A 22,645-nucleotide genomic window follows, 5' to 3' on the forward strand; every position below is an offset into this window, starting at 1 on the left:
GGTGAAATCTGAGGTGGCTCTGCGCCACGATCCATGACAAAATCTGCAGCAAGTGGTACGGATCTGCTGCGGATTGTTTTAGCAGTAGAAAGTTAACCGTAAATCTGCGACATCTGAATGCATCCTTATTAAGAATGAGCGAGTATACTCGCTAAGGCACTACTCATCCGAGTAATGTGCCTTAGACGAGTATCGCTGTGCTCGTCCTTAAAGATTCGGGGGCCGCCGCAGAGCGGGGAGCTGCGGGGGAGAGCGGGGAGGAACGGAGGGGAGATCCCTCTCTCCCGCCCTCTCTCCCCTGCTCCCCGCCGTGACTCACCTGTCAGCCGCAGCGGCACCCGAATCTTTAAGGACGAGCAGGGAGATACTCGGCTAAGGCACATTACTTGGACGAGTAGTGCCTTAGCGAGTATACTTGCTCACCCTTAAAGGGGTTGTCTTGCGGCAGCATGTGGGGGTATACACTTCTGTATGGCCATATTAATGCACTTTGTAATATACATCGTGCATTAAATATGAGCCAAACAGAAGTTATTCACTTACCTGCTCCGTTGCTGGCGTCCCCGTCTCCATGGCTCCGTCTAATTTCGCTGTCTTCTGGCGTTTTTAGACGCGCTTGCGCAGTCCGTGCCTCTGCCTGGTGAATGAGGCCGCTCGTGCCGGAGAGCTGGTCACCGCGTTGTCATCGTAGCTCCGCCCCGTCACGTGGTGCCGATCAGCCAATGAGGTGGCTGTATCGGCAGTGGAACACCGAAGACAGAAGAAACAACTCCACGGTGCACCATGGGAAGACCCGCGGTGCACCGTGGGAGAAGACCAGCGGCACCATCTTTAAAAGAAGAAAAGAAGAAGCTGCAGAACGCTGATGCAGGTAAGTGCAATGTGCTTGTTAAAAACTAACACATGCTTTCTTTTTCATAGGGCATAATGCAGGGGTCCATTTAAAAAAAAAAATTCGCTTTCGCCGCGAGACAACCCCTTTAATCGTTATAGATCCTTATGAGAGTCTGCTAATACACTCTGTCCACCAGGGGGAGCATGTCACTCACCTATAATATCACTTCCCTGACATCTAGCTTCTTAAGTTGTGTTCTCTTTCAGGCCGGGAACCTTCAGACTCACCTACGACGTCACTCTGGTGAAAAGCCTTATATATGTGAGATTTGTGGGAAGAGGTATGTTACCATTATCTGTGTACTTTTGAATTTCTAGGAAAGATGGTTGTGAAATACACATTAATGTAAACTCCTATAAGTAATATTTTCCTAAACTTTAGAAAAGGTCTGCAGTGTCATAATTTGCGTGACCACCGCTCCCTTTATTGCTGTGGCACGGAGGGAGTTTACCAAGCTCCTCAATTCCCTCCATCCCATAGAAGTGAATGGAGCCACTGTCACATATGCCGCCACCGCTCCATTCACATAAAGAACTCTGGGTGTACAGATGTCAGGGATCGCTGGGGGTTGGACCCCAATGATCAGACATTTATTCCCTATCCTGTGCATAGGGAGTAAATGTCATTAGTGGGGGGGGGGGGGGGGCACTTTATGTGGGATAGTAAGAAGAAAACTGGAATTACTTTAGTCCACTAACCAGAAATCTAGGTCTGTCACATCCAAATGCAGCTGGAAATGCTGTCATTGTAGTAGTTGGGGGGACATATGGGGGGTCTGTGTGGTGAGTGCACACATTAAAATAATTTCTATTGGTTTATGTAGTTATAAGCCTGCAGACCTGTCCCTTTCTATTCTTGCAGGGTTAATGTATAGGAGGATTACACTGTTTGGAAAAATTAGGAAGTTTTTTTGTAACGGAAACATGATTAATTTTATATAACTTTGTGGTGCTGAATACAAAAATAATATTGAAAATGTGAGATTGATTCTTGTTTGGAAGTTACAAAGAGAAAAAGTCAAAAGACAAAAAAATTGCGGTATTTTGGGGATTTAAACTACCACTCCTCCCGTGTTTGGTACAGTTTTTCAACTGAGGTGTGTTTGGGAATTAAATTGCTTCTCTCTGGTATTTGTTACAATTTTCTGTTTTTTAATTTCATATCTGCATATACTATTACATATCGTATACATTACAGCACCATTCCTTCAGAACCCCACTGACTGTCTGTCCGCTGTCTCTAACACTATGTCTTCTCTCTTCCTAAAACTGAACCTCTCAAAAACTGGCCTACTGGTCTTTCCACCCTCCACTAACCGACCTCATCCTGACATCTCCATCTCAGTGTGTGGTGCCACCATAACTCCCAGCACACTTGCTGTCTTAGGGGTTATATTCGACCCCTAATCTCTCCTTTACCCCCTATATCCAATCTCTTGCCCCAAAATGTCAGCTGCACCTCAAAAACATTGCCAGAATCAACTCTTTTCTCACTGTGGACACGCTAAAAACGCTTACTGTTGCCCTCATCCACTTCCAGCTCAATTACTACAACTCGCTGCTGATCGGCCTCCCCTGCACCAGACTCTACCCTCTCCAATCCATCCTGAATGCGGCAGCCAGGCTCATCTTCCTGTCCAGCCGCTATTCAGACGCCTCTGCCCTGTGCTGGTCACTGCACTGGCTGCCCGTCAAATACAGGATACAATTTAAATTCAATACCTTCTTCCACAAAGCCCTGAACAGCACCGCGCCGCCCTACATTGCCTCCCTCATCTCAAACCACCACTCAGCCCGCGCCCTCCGCTCCGCTAATGAAATCAGATTAAATGCCCTTATATTTCAAATCTTTCATTCCCACCTCCAAGACTTCTCCACAGAAGCACCAGTCCTCTGGAACTCACTACCCAAAACTATCCGAGCAATCCCTGACACACACAACTTCAGGCGTGCTCTTAAAAAAAAAAGTACCTCTTCAGGGAGGCATAACACATCTACTAAACAAACCCCTCTATTCCGCATGATAACATGCTACCTGACCTACCGACTGCAATCCCTGCCAGCCACAATCAACCGCCCTTTGCAGTCATACCGATTCAGCCACCAAATGGCTTAATGTCTGACCATTGTCTATGTGTATAGCATCCCTCACTCTCCACCTCGCCATACCGTGCACATCTCCAGCCCTTTACCTTCTGTATCACCCCATTACTTGTAGTATGTAAGCTCGTTGGAGCAGGACCCTCACCCCTACTGTTTCCATCAATTGATTACTTCATGTAACCGGGGTCTTGCTTTTATTCCCCCTGTCTTGTAAGCGCTGCGGATTATGTTGGCGCTATATAAATAAAGATTATTATTGCTATTACAGCAGGCATATAAAAAGCCTTATACTTTGGGGGTAAAGTCGGAGATCAGAATAAACCACCGGCTCGTTTTTGCTGCAATACCTGTTTAATCTCTGATTGTGGTTGCACGGGAAGGGACTAGCTGTTCACAGTCCCAATGGTATGGAGGAAACCAAGTAATCACGTTACAGATTACTACTTCTGCATGGTACCCGTATTAAAGGATGACCAAGAAGAAGGCAACAATTAACTCCCCTAAAATCCCTTCAGCAGTGCGGCCTATACTGCCCAGCGAGGATATGCCCATTATAGAACCCCCCCATAAAGGCAATAATTGGCAGGACCATCCTCAACTGTGCATGTGTTGTGTTGAATGTTTCTGAGGAGCGGCATAAGATAACACAAGACGAACTCCATGATCTTAACAGGGATCCGGAATTGCCCAAGAATAAAGCAGAACTCTTGGCCTTCAGGTTAAAACGATGGAATCATCTTGCAGAAAATGTGAATGTCACTTCCTTTCGCTGCTGGCAGCAATGCTTTGTGCAGATCTCACCCTCTGTAACAGTGTCAGCGGTGTTAAGGGAGCTTTCGGCATCACATACAGTCACAATGAATGGCGTTTCTTTATAGGTTCTTCAGAGGTCAGTTTAAAGGCGGTGCTTTTGTACACGGCAGCGTTCTGCCTTCAGTTCCACCGGCATATGCAGCCTAGAGTAAAGAAACCTATACAGACATGGAGGAACGTCTTAGACTTCTACAGTGCAAGAATCAGAAGTGGCATGAGTAAACTTATGGCTGTTTCGGTGGGACTACAGCAGGGCTACACTAAATTCTGTTGTCATCTCTGTGAATGGGACAGTCGCGACAGATGAAACTATTACCACAAGGAGGACTAGCCTCATCGATCACCGCTTACACCAGGCCGGAAGAATGTAGTATCAGTATCGCTAAACTCAGAATTCTTTCCTTTTTCCTTCTATAATTTCTAAACAACAACCAAGCTCGCATTTTCACTGTCATTTTTCCGTTCGGCATCCACAAATTATGTAAGGTTAGTTAAGGGGGTTCTGTCACTAAAAAAGAAAAATTCTATACTTCTTTATTCCTCCCCCGTCAGTATACTTACCAGATCTTCACCTCCCCCATCTTCTCCTGTCTCCTGCAGTCCGGGGGAAGGGGTCACTTCACCTTGAGCTGCCTGATTCTTCTCCTTCCTGTGAGCTTACGTACATTTGGTTGGCAGTCTTCTGCCTGCCAACCAATGTATGATACGTCACAGCTCACAGGCCAGCAGGGGGACTGCCTATCTCCTTCAGAGATTGCTCATGCGAGTTGTCTCTGAAATAGATTACAATTCCTTCCTAGGCAGTCAAGCTGCAGCACAGGGACCTGACCTTCACTGACCCAGCTGGAAGGAATTTGAGGAATGCAGTCTTCATAACAAGCTGGGCCCAGTGTGTAGTGAGGTGACCGGGGACATTGCAAAAGCTCAGCAAGGAGAGATGTACTAAGGAAACTGACAGGGAAGGAATAGGTAAGTATAGATTTTTTTTTTAAATGACAGAACCTCTTTAAGCGTATCTCCGTTACAAAACCTGTGTTTACCCGAAAATAGGACAGTGTTTTATACTAGTTTTCGCCCCAAAAGATGTACTTTATAAAGTCGCCATTTAGCGATGAAACGCGTTGTACAATCATACTTACATAAATTTATGACAAATACTAGATTTGTCATTATCGGAATGATTTGTTGATCTAGCGCGGAGCACTTTTTCCTATTTAGCATCATTCGCCCCAAAAGAGGTACAGTGTCTTATTTTCGGGGGGTGTCTTATACTTACCTAGCAGCCGGCGTTCAGGTCTCTTGCGCTGGTGTCCGGTGCTGTTCCAGGCTTCTTTGTTCTCCTGACGCCGACAGAGCATTTCTTCCTAGTAGTGGGCTTTGAATACCCCGCCTCCAGTGAGCGATTGCTCTGATTGGCTGACGCCGCACTTGAAGAACCAATTGGAGCCGGAGCTCGATTAAACTATCACAGCCATTCATTGAATGACACCATTGAATGGCTGTGATTTGTGTAATTGAGCACCAACTCTGTTTGGCTGACGCGACGCTCGAAGAACCAATCAGAGCAGTCGCTCGCTGGAGGCTGGGTATTCAAGCCTTGCTACCAGGAAGAAATGCTCTGTCTTTTTTGGGGGGGGAAACGTGGTAATAGTATTATCTGCAGAAGATGGTGAGACAACTAAAACCTGCAAGTTGCTTGTACATAACAGGATAGCCATGCATCTAGGGCTGCTCACATCAAACATTGGTAATTTTCTTCTCATCGTTTTTTAGAACAGTACTTTTACATGTATTTCCCTAAACTGTGTTTATTGTAGATTTGCGGTTTCTGGTGACGTGCAGCGTCATATCGTCATTCACACAGGGGAGAAGCCTCACTTATGCGACATCTGTGGCCGAGGTAAATGAGTGAAGGCGTTGTAAGGACTAGTAGTAGTTCTAGCACAAGTACTGAGGCTGCGGTATCTTTCTATCAGGTTTTAGCAACGTCAGTAACTTGAAGGAACACGAGAAGACTCACGCAGCTGACAAGTTCTACACCTGCGACGACTGCGGGAAATCATTCAACATGCCCCGGAAGCTAATGAAACACCGGATTCGGCACACCGGGGAGAAACCATACAGCTGCCTGACGTGCGGTAAGCAGAACTCCTAGGAAATGTCTCGTAGATGGGAGCCTGATGAGGGATACAGAAACACCTGGCACTATGGCATAGTGTTCAGAGAATGGGCTCCTCCTGCCCTTTTTCCTGGTTTGAGAGGAGTAAGATGAAGTATGGGAATTCAACTAATCGGATATTTACAGATGTAGCAAAGATTCTGATCTGTGACTTACTGTAACAAGTTATCTTAACACAACAAAAGCTGTTAAAAGGCAAACGGTGACAAAGAACTACATCTTAATGTATTGTGTCAAGTTAAGCTTTGCTACATCTGTATGGCTATACCGTATGTGTTGTTTGTTAGATTACCCCTCTGAAGCCAGCCACCTTTTGCCAGTTTGCAACTTTACTGTTTTGAAGATACTTCTTATTCCTACACATTTCTTGTCTCAGTTTCTAGCTGCATGGTCTAGTTCAATCCCCTCACATCCTTTCGTAATGCCTTAAAGATTGGCTAAAGGCCTCCATACAGATGAGTCTAGTTGTCCACTTACCCCAATAACCATGGGGCCTGACAACTCCCTAATATGTATGGGGGTGGCTCAACTTTACCCTGACAGATGGGGAAAGAAGAATAGAGAGATTTCCTCGCCCAGTCCTTTTGTTCCCTTGAGAGATAAGCTAAGGCCAGAGCTGTCTGACTGTGACTTACCTACCTAAACACACCAACACTTGGCCAGGCCGAACGTTCATATGTATGGGGAAGCCAGGAGTAACAGCTATTAGAAGAATGTTTAGGATAGTCCATCAATGTGTGGTCAATTTGGATTCCACCCTCAAGATGCCTAGCACAAAAGAGGAACTATGGCCCCTTTAGTTCAACATCCTATATAGCGACGTGTGGCTGCTATTGGTACTGCAGTTCAGCCCATTCAAATGATTTGGGGCTAAAATTTTTTGAGCTGCAGTTCTTGGCCACTGCCCTCACATTCTATTGCTTGATGAAGGCTCTTGGGAAAAGCCTTTGTTATAGCCTAAAAAATCTGTTTGGTTATCAGCTATATTAACCCTTTCCAATCCACTGTCTGACATCTGAAGACATTCTGATTGAAGGCTGTAGAGCTCCGATGTCGGAAGTCATCCGGCAGGGTATTCTTATATTACTGGCTGCTCTGTTGTCGGGGGCCTCTCTGGCATGTCACATACTGCAGTACTGGCTCTAGCCAGCAGATGGCGCCATTGTAAAATGGAAAAAAAGAGAAAGCCCCCTAGGAAACCCTGAATCCAAAATTGGATTGCAAAGGGTTAACTGGATCAGCCAACGATCTCATGTATGAGGGCCTGTTAACATATTCTACTCATTCTGTCTTTTTTCATTAGTTTATTGAGCAATAGAAATAATGTTCCCTCTCTGATAAAACCATACCCATTGTCACCAGGTAAAAGGTTTGCCGGTTCTGGAGATCTGCGGCGGCACGTGAGATCCCATACAGGGGAGAAGCCATACACCTGTGATGTGTGTAACAAAAGTTTCTGTCGCTCCGCTGTCCTCAGACGGCATAAAACTATGCACTGCAAGCCCACAGAAGATGGACAGATCACTCCTGAAGAGTTCCCCAACACTGTGGAGTCCTCAGGAAAATCCCAGAATTCAGATTCATTAACTCCTAACATTCCGGCTACTTTCATGCAAGAGCACGAACATTCGGTGGAAAACAGCCGGAGTGATTATGAGGGGAGCAATAATAACTCTTATTGTAAACTGCAGACTGTGATTGTGCAGGATGAACTTACAGCGCAGGAGAAGAGAAATGCTGAGTGCACCAAGATGCCGAAGCCTCACGCAGCAGAAACCCCCAACACTTACACATTTACAGAGGTGGAGGTCACGGAAGAGAGCTTACACTCGGACATATCCATGATACGCTCCTCTCTAGTCACTTTGGAGAATAACTGTAATGAACCTTTAAATAATCGAACACCTAATGGCTATAGAGGGTCCGATGGCCCATTCTTCTCTAGTATGAGCCTTTGGGGACTCGCTATGAAGACTCTGCAAAATGAAAATGACATGGATCAGTGATTCCTAGTTTTTTGGGTTTTTTTGGGAAAGGGTTATCCTATTGAATGAAGTAAATGGGCCTGTAGAATCATCCCGGGCCACTGCGCAATGTACAGAGCTGTTTGCTTTCTGCAACAAAACAGCTAGAGCTAGGATCACCCCCTCCCCAACAGAGGACGTATACGTCCAGGGTTTGTATGGAGGGGGATCAAGAGCCGATCCCGCTCCATATAATGTGGTCATCGGCTGTTACTTACAGCTGACACCTGCTGGCAACAGCCGTGATCAAAGTTCAGGGGGTCCCGAACGGCACCACGCAATGCAATCGCGAGGTGCTGTTCAATTGCCATGGCAGCTTGGAGCCTTCTAACGGCACCCAGTACTGCCATGGGTGATTGCCTATTCAGCCATGCCCGTCAGATCACGGTATAATGTAATACTATGGTACAATCATTGCTAAAAAGAAAATCAGCACCTATGAGGAGTTGTTAGAATCAAATTAAAATTTATGTGAGTGACGTTATCATAAGTAAGTGAATACAGTTTCAGAGCTAAAGGATAAATGATTGCAGGAAACTGAACACTCGAAGGGAGGCTCTAGTACCCGGTTGTATCGCCTCTAGCTTGCAGGTTCCATGTGGTATCCTGCGGTATATCGGTCCACATTTGCTGTAACTGAGCCTCTCTAGATCATGCAAACTAGTAGGTTGTCAAAGTCAGTGTTCCAGATGGTTCCATACATGTTCTGTTGGTGGTAAATCTGGTAACTGGAGAATGTTGTAGGGGCTCCTGTGACCCCCTTGTGTGTGCGGTCGAGCATTGTCTCTTGGAAGCCGCCATGAGAGGAACATATGTTCCTGAACATATCGCTGAGCTGTCATTGTCCCTTGTACCACTACTACGGGTGACCGACTGTTATATGCCATGGCCCCCCAAACCATCACACCAGCAGTAGGGACAGTGTGCCGCTCCACAGCAAAGGCAGGATTGAGGTGCTCGCCCTGAGGTCTGCAGACCTGAACACGGCCATCAGTGCCTAAACTAAACCTGGGTTTGTCGCTGAAAAGAACCCAGTTCCACTATGTAGCAGTCCAGTTTCATTGTTCACAACATCACGGCAAACAGATGACTGTGGGTGGGTGTCAAAGACAGTGCATGTAAGGGGCGCCATGATACCAAATGTCCTTCAATTAAGCGCATGGAAATGGTTCAGCCAGACACTGGGGCCTGTAATGATGGTGCCACCTGTCTGTGGATGGTAGACGGCAGAGAAGCGGGAGCTACTTGTTCTTGTCGGACAAACCTACGATCCCCTCATCTGGTGATCTGAGCCAGGTGGCTGGAAATTCGTTGATACGGCCATCCAGCTTCTTGCATCCCAATAATGCGCCCCTCCTCAAACTCTAACTGGGTGAAACCTCTTCTCTGCGTCGTAGAGGCATCTAGTGGTCAACAAGCTCTATACAAGCGGAAGAAGAGGTCACTACACACAAGGAGCCTCCGAATGTTTTATAGGCCAAGGGTGGAACCACTTTTAGGGCCTCAGGTGACAAGACTGTTCATCTAGTCCAAGATGATCACAGTTGTCAGCACTCTTTAATCATCCCAAAAACTTTGGAGGAACAATCCTCAATGCACATCCCACAAGGGGTAGGACCCAAACTGAAGAATTTTCCAAAGAGACGAAGGGCAGCAAATTATTTGTGCAAATAAGAGAACAAACACTGAGGATGTGTTTTTATTTCTCCACAGACATAAAAAACAACGTTTCGACTACTATCTGTAGTCTTTATCAAGCTCACTAATAATTTACTGCCCTTTGTTTCTTTGGAAAAGACAGTTTATCTAGTGGTACCACAACTCTAATCATTTGCATATCTGCCTGGGATGTAACTGCATGCCGAATTTTGCAGCAAAACGAGAACTCCTGCTAGGTGCTGGATTTTTTTTTTGACAATGAGTGTATTACACTATAGTGCATGAGCAATAAAGCGATAACAAGTTCAAGTCCCCTGTGGGGACAAAATTTTTTTTTTAATGAATTAAAAAAAAAAAAACTTTTATTAATTATTAGAAAACATTTTAAAAGAATCAAAAATTAAATAAACTTTTCCCATATTTAGAATACAAAAATCAACACAAACATATTTGGTATTGTTGCATCCATAAAAGTCAGATCTATCCAAGTAATGTATTATTTGTCCTGCAGAGTGAATGTCATCCAAGAAAAAAAATACACAACACCAGAATTGTGCATTTTGATCACCCTGTCTCTAAGAAAGACATTTATAAAAAGCGATCAAAAAAATCATATATACTCCAAAATGGTCCCAATAGGAACTACAGGACAAAAACAAGTCCTTGCATAACTATGTTAAGGGAAAATATAAATTAGTTATGTCTGTCAGAAGATGGCGGCAGAAAAGCATTTTTTTTTTCTTTCCCAAAGCTATTTTGTTTTTTGTCAGTAGTAGAGAAAAAAAATATGGAAATTTGGTATTGTAGTAATCTTAATGCCCTATAGAATAAAGTTACCATGTCATTTTGGTGCAGTATGTACGTCAAAAACATGACAAACCCGCCCTAAAGATGTTGAAATTGCTTTTCTTTTTGCATTTCACTAAAACTTTTTTAAAGTTTTGTAGTACATTACATGGTGCATTAAATACTACCATTTGAAAAAATGCAACTCGTTCTGCAAAGAACAAGCCCTCAGACAGCTAAGTCGATGGATGAATAGGAGTTATGATTTTTTTGGAAAGTAAGCAGGAAAAAACGAAAATTGAAAAAAGGGAGGTTTTTAAGGGGTTAAAGACTACTCAACCCAAAGTTATAAAATAAGAATGCAAATATGGAGGACTGAGGTGGATGCATCGAGTAACAAAGCCACAGTTCCACCTCAATGCTCATCTCTCTTTTTTTTTTTTTTTTTTCACAGTTGCCCATCTGCCTTCCCATGCCACTTATATAAGAGAAATCGTATGAAATTGGTTGTGTCGGGTGAAAAATTGATGGTACATCCTTTGGGATATGTGTTTGATCGTCCTGGTCTTACTGCTGCGATTTCCATCAAGTGTCCCAGTAGACGGATGCACATCCATCACTCGTTGGGATATGCCATCAGTCTGTGGTCCGGCACAACCAGATAGGGGGTGCACTTATAAGACTGTTAGAGCCTTGGAAGTTACTAGTGGATTTGGCAGCTAGTATGTTTATGATAAAGCACTTTTGGGGTCACCCGCCAAATTCTCTTCACAAGTCATTTCTGGTTGGCATTCATGTTTACTTTATCCCACGTAATGTAAAAAAGAAAAACCTTGAAACTTTTTAAAGATTTTTCAATTTTATAAGCACAGTATTTTTCTAATTTTAATAAAAGTAAAATCTAGAACAACATGAAATGATGCTATATTATTCTTTGCACCATAGAATCATTAAAGGAAATGTCACCATCTTTTCACAGCCCTCTCCAAGAGCAGCACATGGTAGTGACGGTCTCCCTGATTAGTATTATGTCGGCTGTCTGTATCTCTGCAGTAGTTTAGGGGAAACTTTCAATCAATGAGTAACAGCCAAATGCAGAGGACTACAGGTTTAAAGGGTTTTCTAGCCTGTATATGTGTTTAAACAAAAAATGACAGTGGTGCCTTGACATACGAGTTTAATGCGTTCCGAGACGGAGCTCTTCAGCCAAAAAACTCGTATGTCAAAGCACTTTTCCCCATTGAAATGCATTGAAACACCATTAATGTGTTCAAATGCATTTCAATGGGGAAACTACAAGTAAAAAAAAAAATTAATACTCCCCTACCACCGGCGTTCCGCGATGAACTGCTGCAGGCTGTCGCTCCCTCCTCCATGCCGACAGAGCCTTGCTTTCTGGATGTGGGGCTTGAATGCCCCGCCTCCAGCAAGCTAATGTTCTGATTGGCTGATGTGGTGCTGAGTTAACCAATGAAAGTCGGCGCTGGATTTAACCAATCACAGCCATTCAATGACATCACGGTACACGGTGGTGATCTCACCCATACTGATGGCACTGCTGCAGCTAATGAGCGAGCGCTGATGTCACATGTATGGTTGACGTCATCACTGGAGTCGCGCAACAAAAGGTCAAGAAGGAAAAAGGTAGATGATTTGGTTTATTTTAACACACATACAATTTATGATAAATTTTCCATCTGGAAATTTGGTCAATAAATCTGTGGCAATATGAAATATATAATATTTATTAATATGACAATTAGAGCACAACTGATATGCTTGTACTCTGTGTTCTTCTGTCTGCAGGTTTTTCTGCAGCAAATATAGAAATCCTGCAGAGAACACGGGAGATGATGTCATTCTGATCTCTTTCATTTTTGCCTGGCAGACAGCTAAAGGCCTGGGCTTCGTTTTATGAGGGGTGGGTTTAAAGGGGGGTTTCCATGATTTTCATTTTTGTTTCCCAGTACCCACTGAAATGATTATTATTGTGTTTAAACATTGCTGCACTCAGTTTCGCACATTGCCTGCCTTTTTTCTTTAACTCTTATGGCAGCACATCAGCCCTCCACAGGAGGCCGATGTGGTGATAGTGGGAGCCCCTCCCACTGTTAACCACTTAGATGCCCTAGTCAATATTTCAAGCAGCATCTAAGAGGTTGAACATCTGGGATCAGAGTTATTCTAATCTTGGCTGTTCGTATTGGGTGTCAACTCTATAAGGGCGGTTTTACAACTTCACTGGGGGTTCCACTTTCCTACTCCCTTCAGGGAGCAGGAAAGAGGAATCCCTGTCGCCAAATGGCTCTGTCTTTAGACAGAACCGAACCGTGCCGGACGGACCCTATTGACTATAATGGGTGCCTTCTGCTCGGCTGCCCGGCTTTTGAATAGAAGAAAAAGTGCTGCATGCAGTGCTTCGTCTTCGGTATTTGGAGCCAGATCTGTGAATGAACCTCAGATAGAGGTTCCAACGCAGATGTGAAACCAGCTTAATACAGTTGGTATTTGTAAGCAATAGCACAGTTATGGATCTTGAGACTGCACCATCAATGTACCGTAATTAATACGGTGACTCATGTCAAGGATATGCAAGCTGAAATGCGCTATTATGGTATTTCACGAGAAGGGTTTAAAGAGGAAGAGAGACATTGATGGTATATCACTGAACAAAATTGCAGTGGCATTAAATAAAGCGTCCTGTCTCCTTTCAGCTACCCTCTGCCTTTTCAAGGTGGCCACATGGTTGACCATCTACTAAAATGGGTTGATTATAGCATCTGCAGAGAAAGCTGGGTGAAGTTGGCAACAAAGTGGCACAGCAATATTCCCATCAGGAATATATGTGAGTGCCGCTGCATCTACAGTCGAGCCCTATACAAGGTATCCTCTTCAGTCAGCGTAGTGGTGCCCTATCCCTATACAAGGTCTCCTCTTCAGTCAGCGTAGTGGTGCCCTATCCCTATACAAGGTCTCCTCTTCAGTCAGTGTAGTGGTGCCCTATCCCTATACAGGGTCTACTCTTCAGTCAGTGTAGTGGTGCCCTATCCCTATACAAGGTCTCCTCTTCAGTCAGTGTAGTGGTGCCCTATCCCTATACAAGGTCTCCTCTTCAGTCAGTGTAGTGGTGCCCTATCCCTATACAAGGTCTCCTCTTCAGTCAGTGTAGTGGTGCCCTATCCCTATACAAGGTCTCCTCTTCAGTCAGTGTAGTGGTGCCCTATCCCTATACAAGGTCTCCTTTTCAGTCAGTGTAGTGGTGTCCTATCACTATACAAGGCCTCCTCTTCAGTCAGTGTAGTGGTGCCCTATCCCTATACAAGGTCTCCTCTTCAGTGAGTGTAGTGGTGCCCTATCCCTATACCAGGCCACCTCTTCAGTCAGTGTAGTGGTGCCCTATCCCTATACAAGGCCTCCTCTTCAGTGAGTGTAGTGGTGCCCTATCCCTATGCCAGGCCACCTCTTCAGTCAGTGTAGTGGTGCCCTATCCCTATACATGGTCTCCTCTTCAGTCAGTGTAGTGGTGCCCTATCCCTATACAAGGTCTCCTCTTCAGTGAGTGTAGTGGTGCCCTATCCCTATACAAGGTCTCCTTTTCAGTCAGTGTAGTGGTGTCCTATCACTATACAAGGCCTCCTCTTCAGTCAGTGTAGTGGTGCCCTATCCCTATACAAGGTCTCCTCTTCAGTGAGTGTAGTGGTGCCCTATCCCTATACCAGGCCACCTCTTCAGTCAGTGTAGTGGTGCCCTATCCCTATACCAGGCCACCTCTTCAGTCAGTGTAGTGGTGCCCTATCCCTATGCCAGGCCACCTCTTCAGTCAGTGTAGTGGTGCCCTATCCCTATACATGGTCTCCTCTTCAGTCAGTGTAGTGGTGCCCTATCCCTATACAAGGTCTCCTCTTCAGTGAGTGTAGTGGTGCCCTATCACTATACAAGGCCTCCTCTTCAGTCAGTGTAGTGGTGCCCTATCACTATACAAGGCCTCCTCTTCAGTCAGTGCAGTGGTGCCCTATCACTATACAAGGCCTCCTCTTCAGTCAGTGTAGTGGTGCCCTATCCCTATACCAGGCCACCTCTTCAGTCAGTGTAGTGGTGCCCTATCGCTATACCAGGCCACCTCTTCAGTCAGTGTAGTGGTGCCCTATCACTATGCCAGGCCACCTCTTCAGTCAGTGTAGTGGTGCCCTATCCCTATACAAGGTCTCCTCTTCAGTCAGTGTAGTGGTGTCCTATCCCTATACATGGTCTCCTCTTCAGTCAGTGTAGTGGTGCCCTATCCCTATACATGGTCTCCTCTTCAGTCAGTGTAGTGGTGCCCTATCCCTATACATGGTCTCCTCTTCAGTCAGTGTAGTGGTGCCCTATCCCTATACAAGGTCTCCTCTTCAGTCAGTGTAGTGGTGCCCTATCCCTATACAAGGTCTCCTCTTCAGTCAGTGTAGTGGTGCCCTATCCCTATACAAGGTCTTCTGTTCAGTCAGTGTAGTGGTGCCCTATCCCTATACATGGTCTCCTCTTCAGTCAGTGTAGTGGTGCTCTATCCCTATACAAGGTCTCCTCTTCAGTGAGTGTAGTGGTGCCCTATCCCTATACAAGGTCTCCTCTTCAGTCAGTGTAGTGGTGCCCTATCCCTATACAAGGTCTCCTCTTCAGTCAGTGTAGTGGTGCCCAATGCAGCTGTGTCATAGTCAGATTTTTTAATACATAAAATTCAAAAGCTCCCTTTATCATGCCACAAGACTACCCATCCATCATTCTGGCGCTGCTCGCAGCACATTCTAATTTTTTTCCTAATTAATACCTTGATATACAGAGATGCTTTTGTGTGAGATTTCAAAACCTGTAACTAAATTTGATGAACACTTTAAATCCGATCTCTTCAGATGCACATCATTATGGTAATAATAGCCTGTGAAATATGCACATGCACCTGAGAACAATACTCGCACATTAAACCTAGATGTATAATGTGTTTTGGGTCATATAAAATGATGGTGAGTTTGCTCTTGATAATCAGCCTGCAATTTCCTATGAGAACCACGGACTGAGGACTACGCTTAACCTGTTCTCAATGCATGAAGCACTAAGGTCAGTGAAGCTTCCATTTCAAACCTGTTGGGGTATGCTTGAAGTACATGAATGTAGAAGGATTTTTTAAGTATCTCATACCATATGTTATGTCAAGCCGTAGAGATAAATGTAAATATTCTGGAATCCACATATGAGGAGGTCCTCTACCTAAAGTACCTACTGTTGTTTTGTCTTGTTCTAAGCTTAGGAAAACTTTTTTAGGGTGCATTCAAACTTACTGATTTGGGTGCAGATCAGATTAATTGAAATGGTGACATTTGCTGCGGATCCGAATCATAAACTGCGTCAAAATCTGCACCAATGGTGCAGTTTTGATGTGGATTTCAGCTGTGAGTCCGGCCGGTGACCTTGCGTACAGCACATAATTGTATTGTGTATGACCGCAAGCGGACATGCACAGTACAGCTTTTTTTTTCTCTATTTCTATTTCCTCTTAAACTACATGCCTTTCAGTGCCCATGTAGTACTGTGGATCGTTTGCTCGAATGGCGATCTTGGAATCCGCAATTCACATCCGGTTGTGTGAGACTGGCCTTACCCTTAATGACTGGGACAATGTCACCAAAAATTATAAAACAAATCATAAATGGGAAATTTTTAAAAGCATCTCAAATACTCATTGTGAACAGTTCATATCTTTATAGAAATAAAAGGATTCGGAGTAGGAAAAAACCAATGTGTCGAAATAAAGGTGTAGAGTGGGCAATAGACAACAAAAAGAAAGCATTTGAACAAATAAAACAAGAAAGGGAATAAAAGCATATAAGGAAAAAAAATGAATTATGTAAAAAGTGGATAAAAGCAGCAAAGATTCAGACAAAGAGACTTATTGCTAAATAGAGTAAAACTAACCCTAAACTGTTCTTCAACTATACAAATAGTAAAAAGATTTGGCCCTTTTAAACTTAATGTAGGAGAAATTGTAGAGGGTGATGAGGAGAAGGCAAATCGGGTAAATAGATTTTTCCCAGTGCATTCACAGCGGAAAACTGAGTGTAGATTTTAAAGTGAACTCTCCACTGAATGTTGCCAGTCTAACCCAAGAAGACGTACAAAGCCACCTTAAAAAGACAAAACGTTGGTTCACGATGGTAATGTGACAGACAGACCATCATTTCTTATATTTAAGAGTTCAGTAGTGATGGGGTCTGTGTCACCAGATTGGCGCATAAAAAATATGTTGCCAATATTTATAAAGGCGTCAAAATGAACCTGGACACTAGAGGCCAGTAAGTCTGACTTCTATTGTGGGTAAAATGTTTAAAGGGTTTCTAAAACGTGTTATCCTGGAGTGCCTCAATGAAAATAGCTCCGTATCCGCATGGGTTTATCAGGGTTTGCTCCTATCAAATCAACCTGATCAGCTTCTACGAGGAGGTAAGTTCTAAAGTGGACCGTGGAAAGTCACTGAATCTGGACTTTTCCAAAGCGTTTGATATTGTGCCATATAAGAGGTTGATATATAAAATGCTTTGGACTGGGAAAAATGTGTGCAAGTAGGTTTGTTGTCAGTATGAGAAACAAAGTAATCTTGTAGATATACCTTTTTAATGGCTAACAAAGACATGTTGTTATAACGAGCTTTTAAACCTATTTAGGGTTCTTCGTCAGGCCTCGTAATGGAAGCCTCAAAGGAAAAAAGTGTATATGTGGTTGTGTTTTATGTATATGTATATATATATATGTCTCTGTGTGTGTGTGTGTATATATATATATAATATATATATATATAATTACATACTGCAATATTTTTTAGGCTTCCATTAAGCCTAAAGGAGAACCCTTAATAGAATATGAATATATGTGTGTATGTATGTATGTATAGAGGAACAGACATGAAGTGATTAATTTGCACCTAAATACCAGAACAGGATGAGAGGAGGGGTAAATACTTAGTCCACTGATAAGGATGTGACCATTTATGGTATCTAAATTGGTATTAGGGGGTCACCAGGCCTGTGTGTTATCTCTTCTATAGATTTCTCATATGCTGCATTCTAGCATGAAGTGTCTTGAAGTGTTTAATCTAAACATAGAGTGTCAAAAATGGTTATAAACGTGTGCTCACAAAATCTTAAGATTTTGAGGTTGCAACTGGCTTAGCGATAGAAAGCAGAGGGTGGTTATTAATGGTACATACTCTGATTGGGTCACCGTTACCATTGGGGTACCACAGGGGGCAGTACTGGACCCTATTCTTTTTCATGTATTTACTAACCACCTTGTAGAAGGATTGTGCAGTAAAATATTTGCAAATGATACAAAACTATGACAGAATGTGGCTGCAAATGGATCTGTATAAGTTGGGGGTTGGACAGAAAAGTGGCAAATCAGGTTTAACACTGATAAATGTGAAGTTATACACATAGGCAGAAGAAATATATGTCACCGTTACACACTAAATGGGAAACCCTGATATGGAAAAGGACTTGGGGATTTTAGTTACCTGTAAGCTTAACTGAAGCAACCAGTGTCAGGCAGCTGCTGCCAAGGCAAATAGGATCATGGGGCGCATCAAAAGAGGTCTAGGGGCACATGATGAGAGCATTGTTCTTTCTCTTTACAAGTCACTGGTCAGACCACACACGGAATATTGTGTACAGTTTGGGGCACCGCTACTCAAGAAGGACATATCAGAGCTTGAGCAGGTACAAATGCGGGCAACTACCCAGAGAGGATATCAAAATTGGGATTATTTCTTTTAGAAAAAAAAGATTGCTGAGAGGCGACCAAATAACTATAGATAAATACGCAAGGACTGTGAGTGTAACAAGAGGGCACTCTCTACGTCTAGAGGAAAGAAGGTTTCTACACTGATTTAGAAGGGGGTTCTTTACAGTAAGAGCAGTGAGACTATGAAACTCTCTACCTGAGGACGTGGTAGTGGTGAACTCATTAAAAGACTTTGAGCGGCCTGGACACCTTTCTTGAGTGTAACAATATTACATGTAGTCGCTGATTACTTCAGAAGGGTTGTTGGTCCAGGGATTATTCTGATTGCCAGAATGAGGAAAATTGAGGAAAATTGACTTCTACTTCGTTGTTTTTCTTTTGCCTTCCTCTGCCTCAACAATGGAGGTAACAGGCTGAACTGGATGGACATGTCTGTTTTCAGCCTAACCTACTATGGGGGATATTTTATTAAGGTTTTACTAGCATAGAAAAGTTGCTAAATGTTACGCAAGGGTCATTTGTGCAAAACTTTTGCAACTTTTCAGCCGTCTGTGCCAGCCCTGCCACTTTTCCAAAAAGTGATCTGGGCTTATCCTGAGGGGACATGGCCACCTGGACTGACAGATTTATGTATAGTTTACGCCACAAACTAGAATAAATTATGCTGGAAATGTTATTGTGCACATAAACACTGCATTTCATCTGCTCAACGGCATGCAGATCCGTGTTAATTGCTGGGTTGCATCTGGGCTTCTTATTGCATTAATCAACAAGCACAGTGTGCATTGGCAGCCTCAGCAAAAGGTGAAAATCAACAATGGAACTATTATTTATAACGAATCATCAATTGTAATGCCCTAAAATAATGATTGTAGCATAATTGATAAATGTGAATGCCGTTTATGGTAACAATTACACAAGGCATTGCTAGCAAAGCCTAATTCTGGGCTTCAGTGATGAGGACTGTGCTTGCCAAGAATCACGTGCTCTATTGGGAAATGAAGAGTATGTGATGTTATACCAAGATCTGGAATCTATATATGTAGAGTAACCCTACCACTCAACGATAATGTATACAGTGACTAAATATTACTGCCATGCTGTGACTGGATAACATCACCATATCGGGACACAATAATACCACCATCCTGGGATTGGATAACACCAGCTTACAGTGACTAAGGCCCCCTGTCCACGGGCGTTGCGGTATCCTGCGGCCGATCTCCGCCACTTGAGCCGCCGCCCGGAAGCAGGAGCCACAGATGGTTCTCCGTAAGTCAGCCTAATCTGATAGATAGGCTGACCGCGGAGAATCGGGGCAATTGCCAGCTGCGAGTGTAGAATTGCAATGATTCTCTGCTTGTGGACAGGGGGCCGGCGCTTTCCATAGCAATGCTATGGAAAGCTTGAGACGTCGTGATTCGCTGGCGGTTTACCGCAGGCGAAATCACGCCCATGGACAGGCACCCTCAATAACACACCATACTGTGTGTGAATACCACGGCTTCTGAATAAAAAAACCACTACGAGTATAAACAAAATTACCACTATACCGAAGCTGACCACAGTGATCGTATAGTGGTCTGATACCATACAGACAATCTGCCCCGTATCCGCACCCTGCAGACAGGACACACGGACAAAATACCGAGCAAACACCTTTACAGGCAGAATAAACAGACCAAGTGATTCACAGGTAGCGTCCTCTCTATTCGCTTTCCCCATCTTTTCCATCTGGTCTAGACTGCCTTGAGAAATTCCATGTGCGATTCTTGCCTCTGCAGTATGACACAAAGATACCTTTTAGCTGAAGTTTTTGGGCTCTGGTCAGCAGAGCTGTAACAAGACCAGGATACTTGTTTCTATTAGAAATAGTGCCCTCTTTGTGGACCCAATTATTAATAATGCCCCTTATGCAACCAATTAGTAAGTGTCTACTTTGTGGTCTCACTTAGTAACAATGCACCCTAAGTGGCCCTATTTAGTAATTGTGCCCTCTGTGGCCTGAATAATGGATTGTGTCGCCCCCCCCCCCCCCCTGTGGTTCCATCGAATAAGTGTCTTCTCTAAGGTACAAACTATTAATATGGCCCTGTTTGCTAAGTGTGCCTTCTGTGGCCCCAATTATTCATAGTGCTCCCTCAGCGGCCATACTGTACTCTTAATGCGGGAGATGGAAGGAAGAGTCAGGATAGCTGTACACATGCGGCATCTGGTTCTTCAGTATGATGAAGAGAAGGCTTAGAATTAGAGATGAGCAAACGTACTCGTCCGAGCTTGATACTCGTTCGAGTATTAGCGTGTTCGAGATGCTCGTTACTCGAGATGAGTACCACGCGATGTTCGAGTTATTTTCACTTTCATCTCTGAGACGTTAGCGCGCTTTTCTGGCTAATAGAAAGACAGGGAAGGCATTACAACTTTCCCCTGCGACATTCAAGCCCTATACCACCCCCTGCAGTGAGTGGCTGGCGAGATCAGGTGTCACCCGAGTATATAAATCGGCCCCTCCCGCGGCTCGCCACAGATGCGTTCTGACAGAGATCAGGGACAGTGCTGCTAGTGCCGGAGCTGCTATAGGGAGAGCGTTAGGAGTTATTTTAGGCTTCAAGAACCCCAATGGTCCTTCTTAGGGCCACATCTAACCATGTGCAGTAGTGTGGAGGCTGCTTTTTGCAGTGTTGCACGTTTTTTTTTGTATATCGGCCGTGCAGAGCATTGCGTCCTGCAGTAATTTTACATTGTCCAGGGCCAGTAGTGGTGAGGCAGGGACAGAAGACATATTTAGTGTATATAGGCAGTGGGCCTTTCCAAAAACATTTGGGAAAAAAAATCTATTTGGGCTGCCTGTGACCGTCCTCAGTGTACTGGGTCTCTGCTGGGGGTAGTTGTCCTAATTCATACGCAGCCAGCTAAGTGTTACAGCAGGCTTGCGCAAAATTCTTTCCTGCCTCTGTGTTGCCTCTTACATCACCGCTGTATTCCTGTCCACAAGTGTACTGGGTCTCTGCTGGGGGTAGTTGTCCTAATTCATACGCAGCCAGCTAAGTGTTACAGCAGGCTTGCGCAAAATTCTTTCCTGCCTCTGTGTTGCCTCTTACATCACCGCTGTATTCCTGTCCACAAGTGTACTGGGTCTCTGCTGGGGGTAGTTGTCCTAATTCATACGCAGCCAGCTAAGTGTTACAGCAGGCTTGCGCAAAATTCTTTCCTGCCTCTGTGTTGCCTCTTACATCACCGCTGTATTCCTGTCCACAGTGAAACAGTCTGCAGTAATTTTACATTGTCCAGGGCCAGTAGTGGTGAGGCAGGGACAGAAGACATATTTAGTGTATATAGGCAGTGGGCCTTTCCAAAAACATTTGGGAAAAAAAATCTATTTGGGCTGCCTGTGACCGTCCTCAGTGTACTGGGTCTCTGCTGGGGGTAGTTGTCCTAATTCATACGCAGCCAGCTAAGTGTTACAGCAGGCTTGCGCAAAATTATTTCCTGCCTCTGCTGTGCGTTCCGTAAGCGAAGTCAGCCTCCAACCACAGGCCAATAAGCGGCACATTTAATTACAGTGTTCTGTTTCTGCACTACTGGTAATACACCATGCTGAGGGGTAGGGGTAGGCCTAGAGGATGTGGACGTGGGCGAGGACGCGGAGGCCCAAGTCAGGGTGTGGGCACAGGCCGAGCTCCTGATCCAGGTGTATCGCAGCCGACTGCTGCGGGATTAGGAGAGAGGCACGTTTCTGGTGTCCCCACATTCATCTCACAATTAATGGGTCCACGCGGTAGACCTTTATTAGAAAATGAGCAGTGTGAGCAGGTCCTGTCGTGGATGGCAGAAAGTGCATCCAGCAATCTATCGACCACCCAGAGTTCTGCGCCGTCCACTACTGCAACTCTGAATCCTCTGGCTGCTGCTCCTCCTTCCTCCCAGCCTCCTCACTCCATTACAATGACACATTCTGAGGAGCAGGCAGACTCCCAGGAACTGTTCCCGGGCCCCTGCCCAGAATGGCCAGCAATGGTTCCTCTCCCACCGGAGGAGTTTGTCGTGACCGATGCCCAACCTTTGGAAAGTTCCCGGGGTCCGGGGTATGAGGCTGGGGACTTCCGGCAACTGTCTCAAGAGCTTTCAGTGGGTGAGGAGGACGATGACGATGAGACACAGTTGTCTATCACTCAGGTAGTAGTAATTGGAGTAAGTCCGAGGGAGGAGCGCACAGAGGATTCGGAGGAAGAGCAGCAGGACGATGAGGTGACTGACCCCACCTGGTTTGCTACGCTTACTGAGGACAGGTCTTCAGAGGGGGAGGCAAGTACAGCAGCAGGGCAGGTTGGAAGAGGCAGTGCGGTGGCCAGGGGTAGAGGCAGGGCCAGACCGAATAATCCACCAACTGTTTCCCAAAGCGCCCCCTCGCGTCATGCCA

At 44.7% G+C, this 22,645-nt stretch overlaps 1 protein-coding gene across 4 annotated transcripts in view; it reads left to right on the forward strand.

The window, feature by feature from the left end:
* Positions 1-10,938, forward strand: part of ZBTB49 (zinc finger and BTB domain containing 49) — a 30,175-nt gene extending 19,237 nt beyond the window's left edge. For all 4 annotated transcript variants that reach the window (XM_066573285.1, XM_066573286.1, XM_066573287.1 and 1 more), the window contains 4 exons: positions 1,102-1,175; positions 5,628-5,710; positions 5,787-5,948; positions 7,352-10,938. In XM_066573285.1, the coding sequence (XP_066429382.1) occupies positions 1,102-1,175; positions 5,628-5,710; positions 5,787-5,948; positions 7,352-7,995 (963 nt within the window). In that variant the 3' untranslated portion in view covers positions 7,996-10,938. The remainder of the gene's footprint in view (positions 1-1,101; positions 1,176-5,627; positions 5,711-5,786; positions 5,949-7,351) is intronic.
* Positions 10,939-22,645: the final 11,707 nt, after the last annotated feature.

Source organism: Eleutherodactylus coqui, chromosome 7 (assembly GCF_035609145.1).
Source record: "Eleutherodactylus coqui strain aEleCoq1 chromosome 7, aEleCoq1.hap1, whole genome shotgun sequence".
In the NCBI taxonomy this organism is placed as follows: domain Eukaryota; kingdom Metazoa; phylum Chordata; class Amphibia; order Anura; family Eleutherodactylidae; genus Eleutherodactylus; species Eleutherodactylus coqui.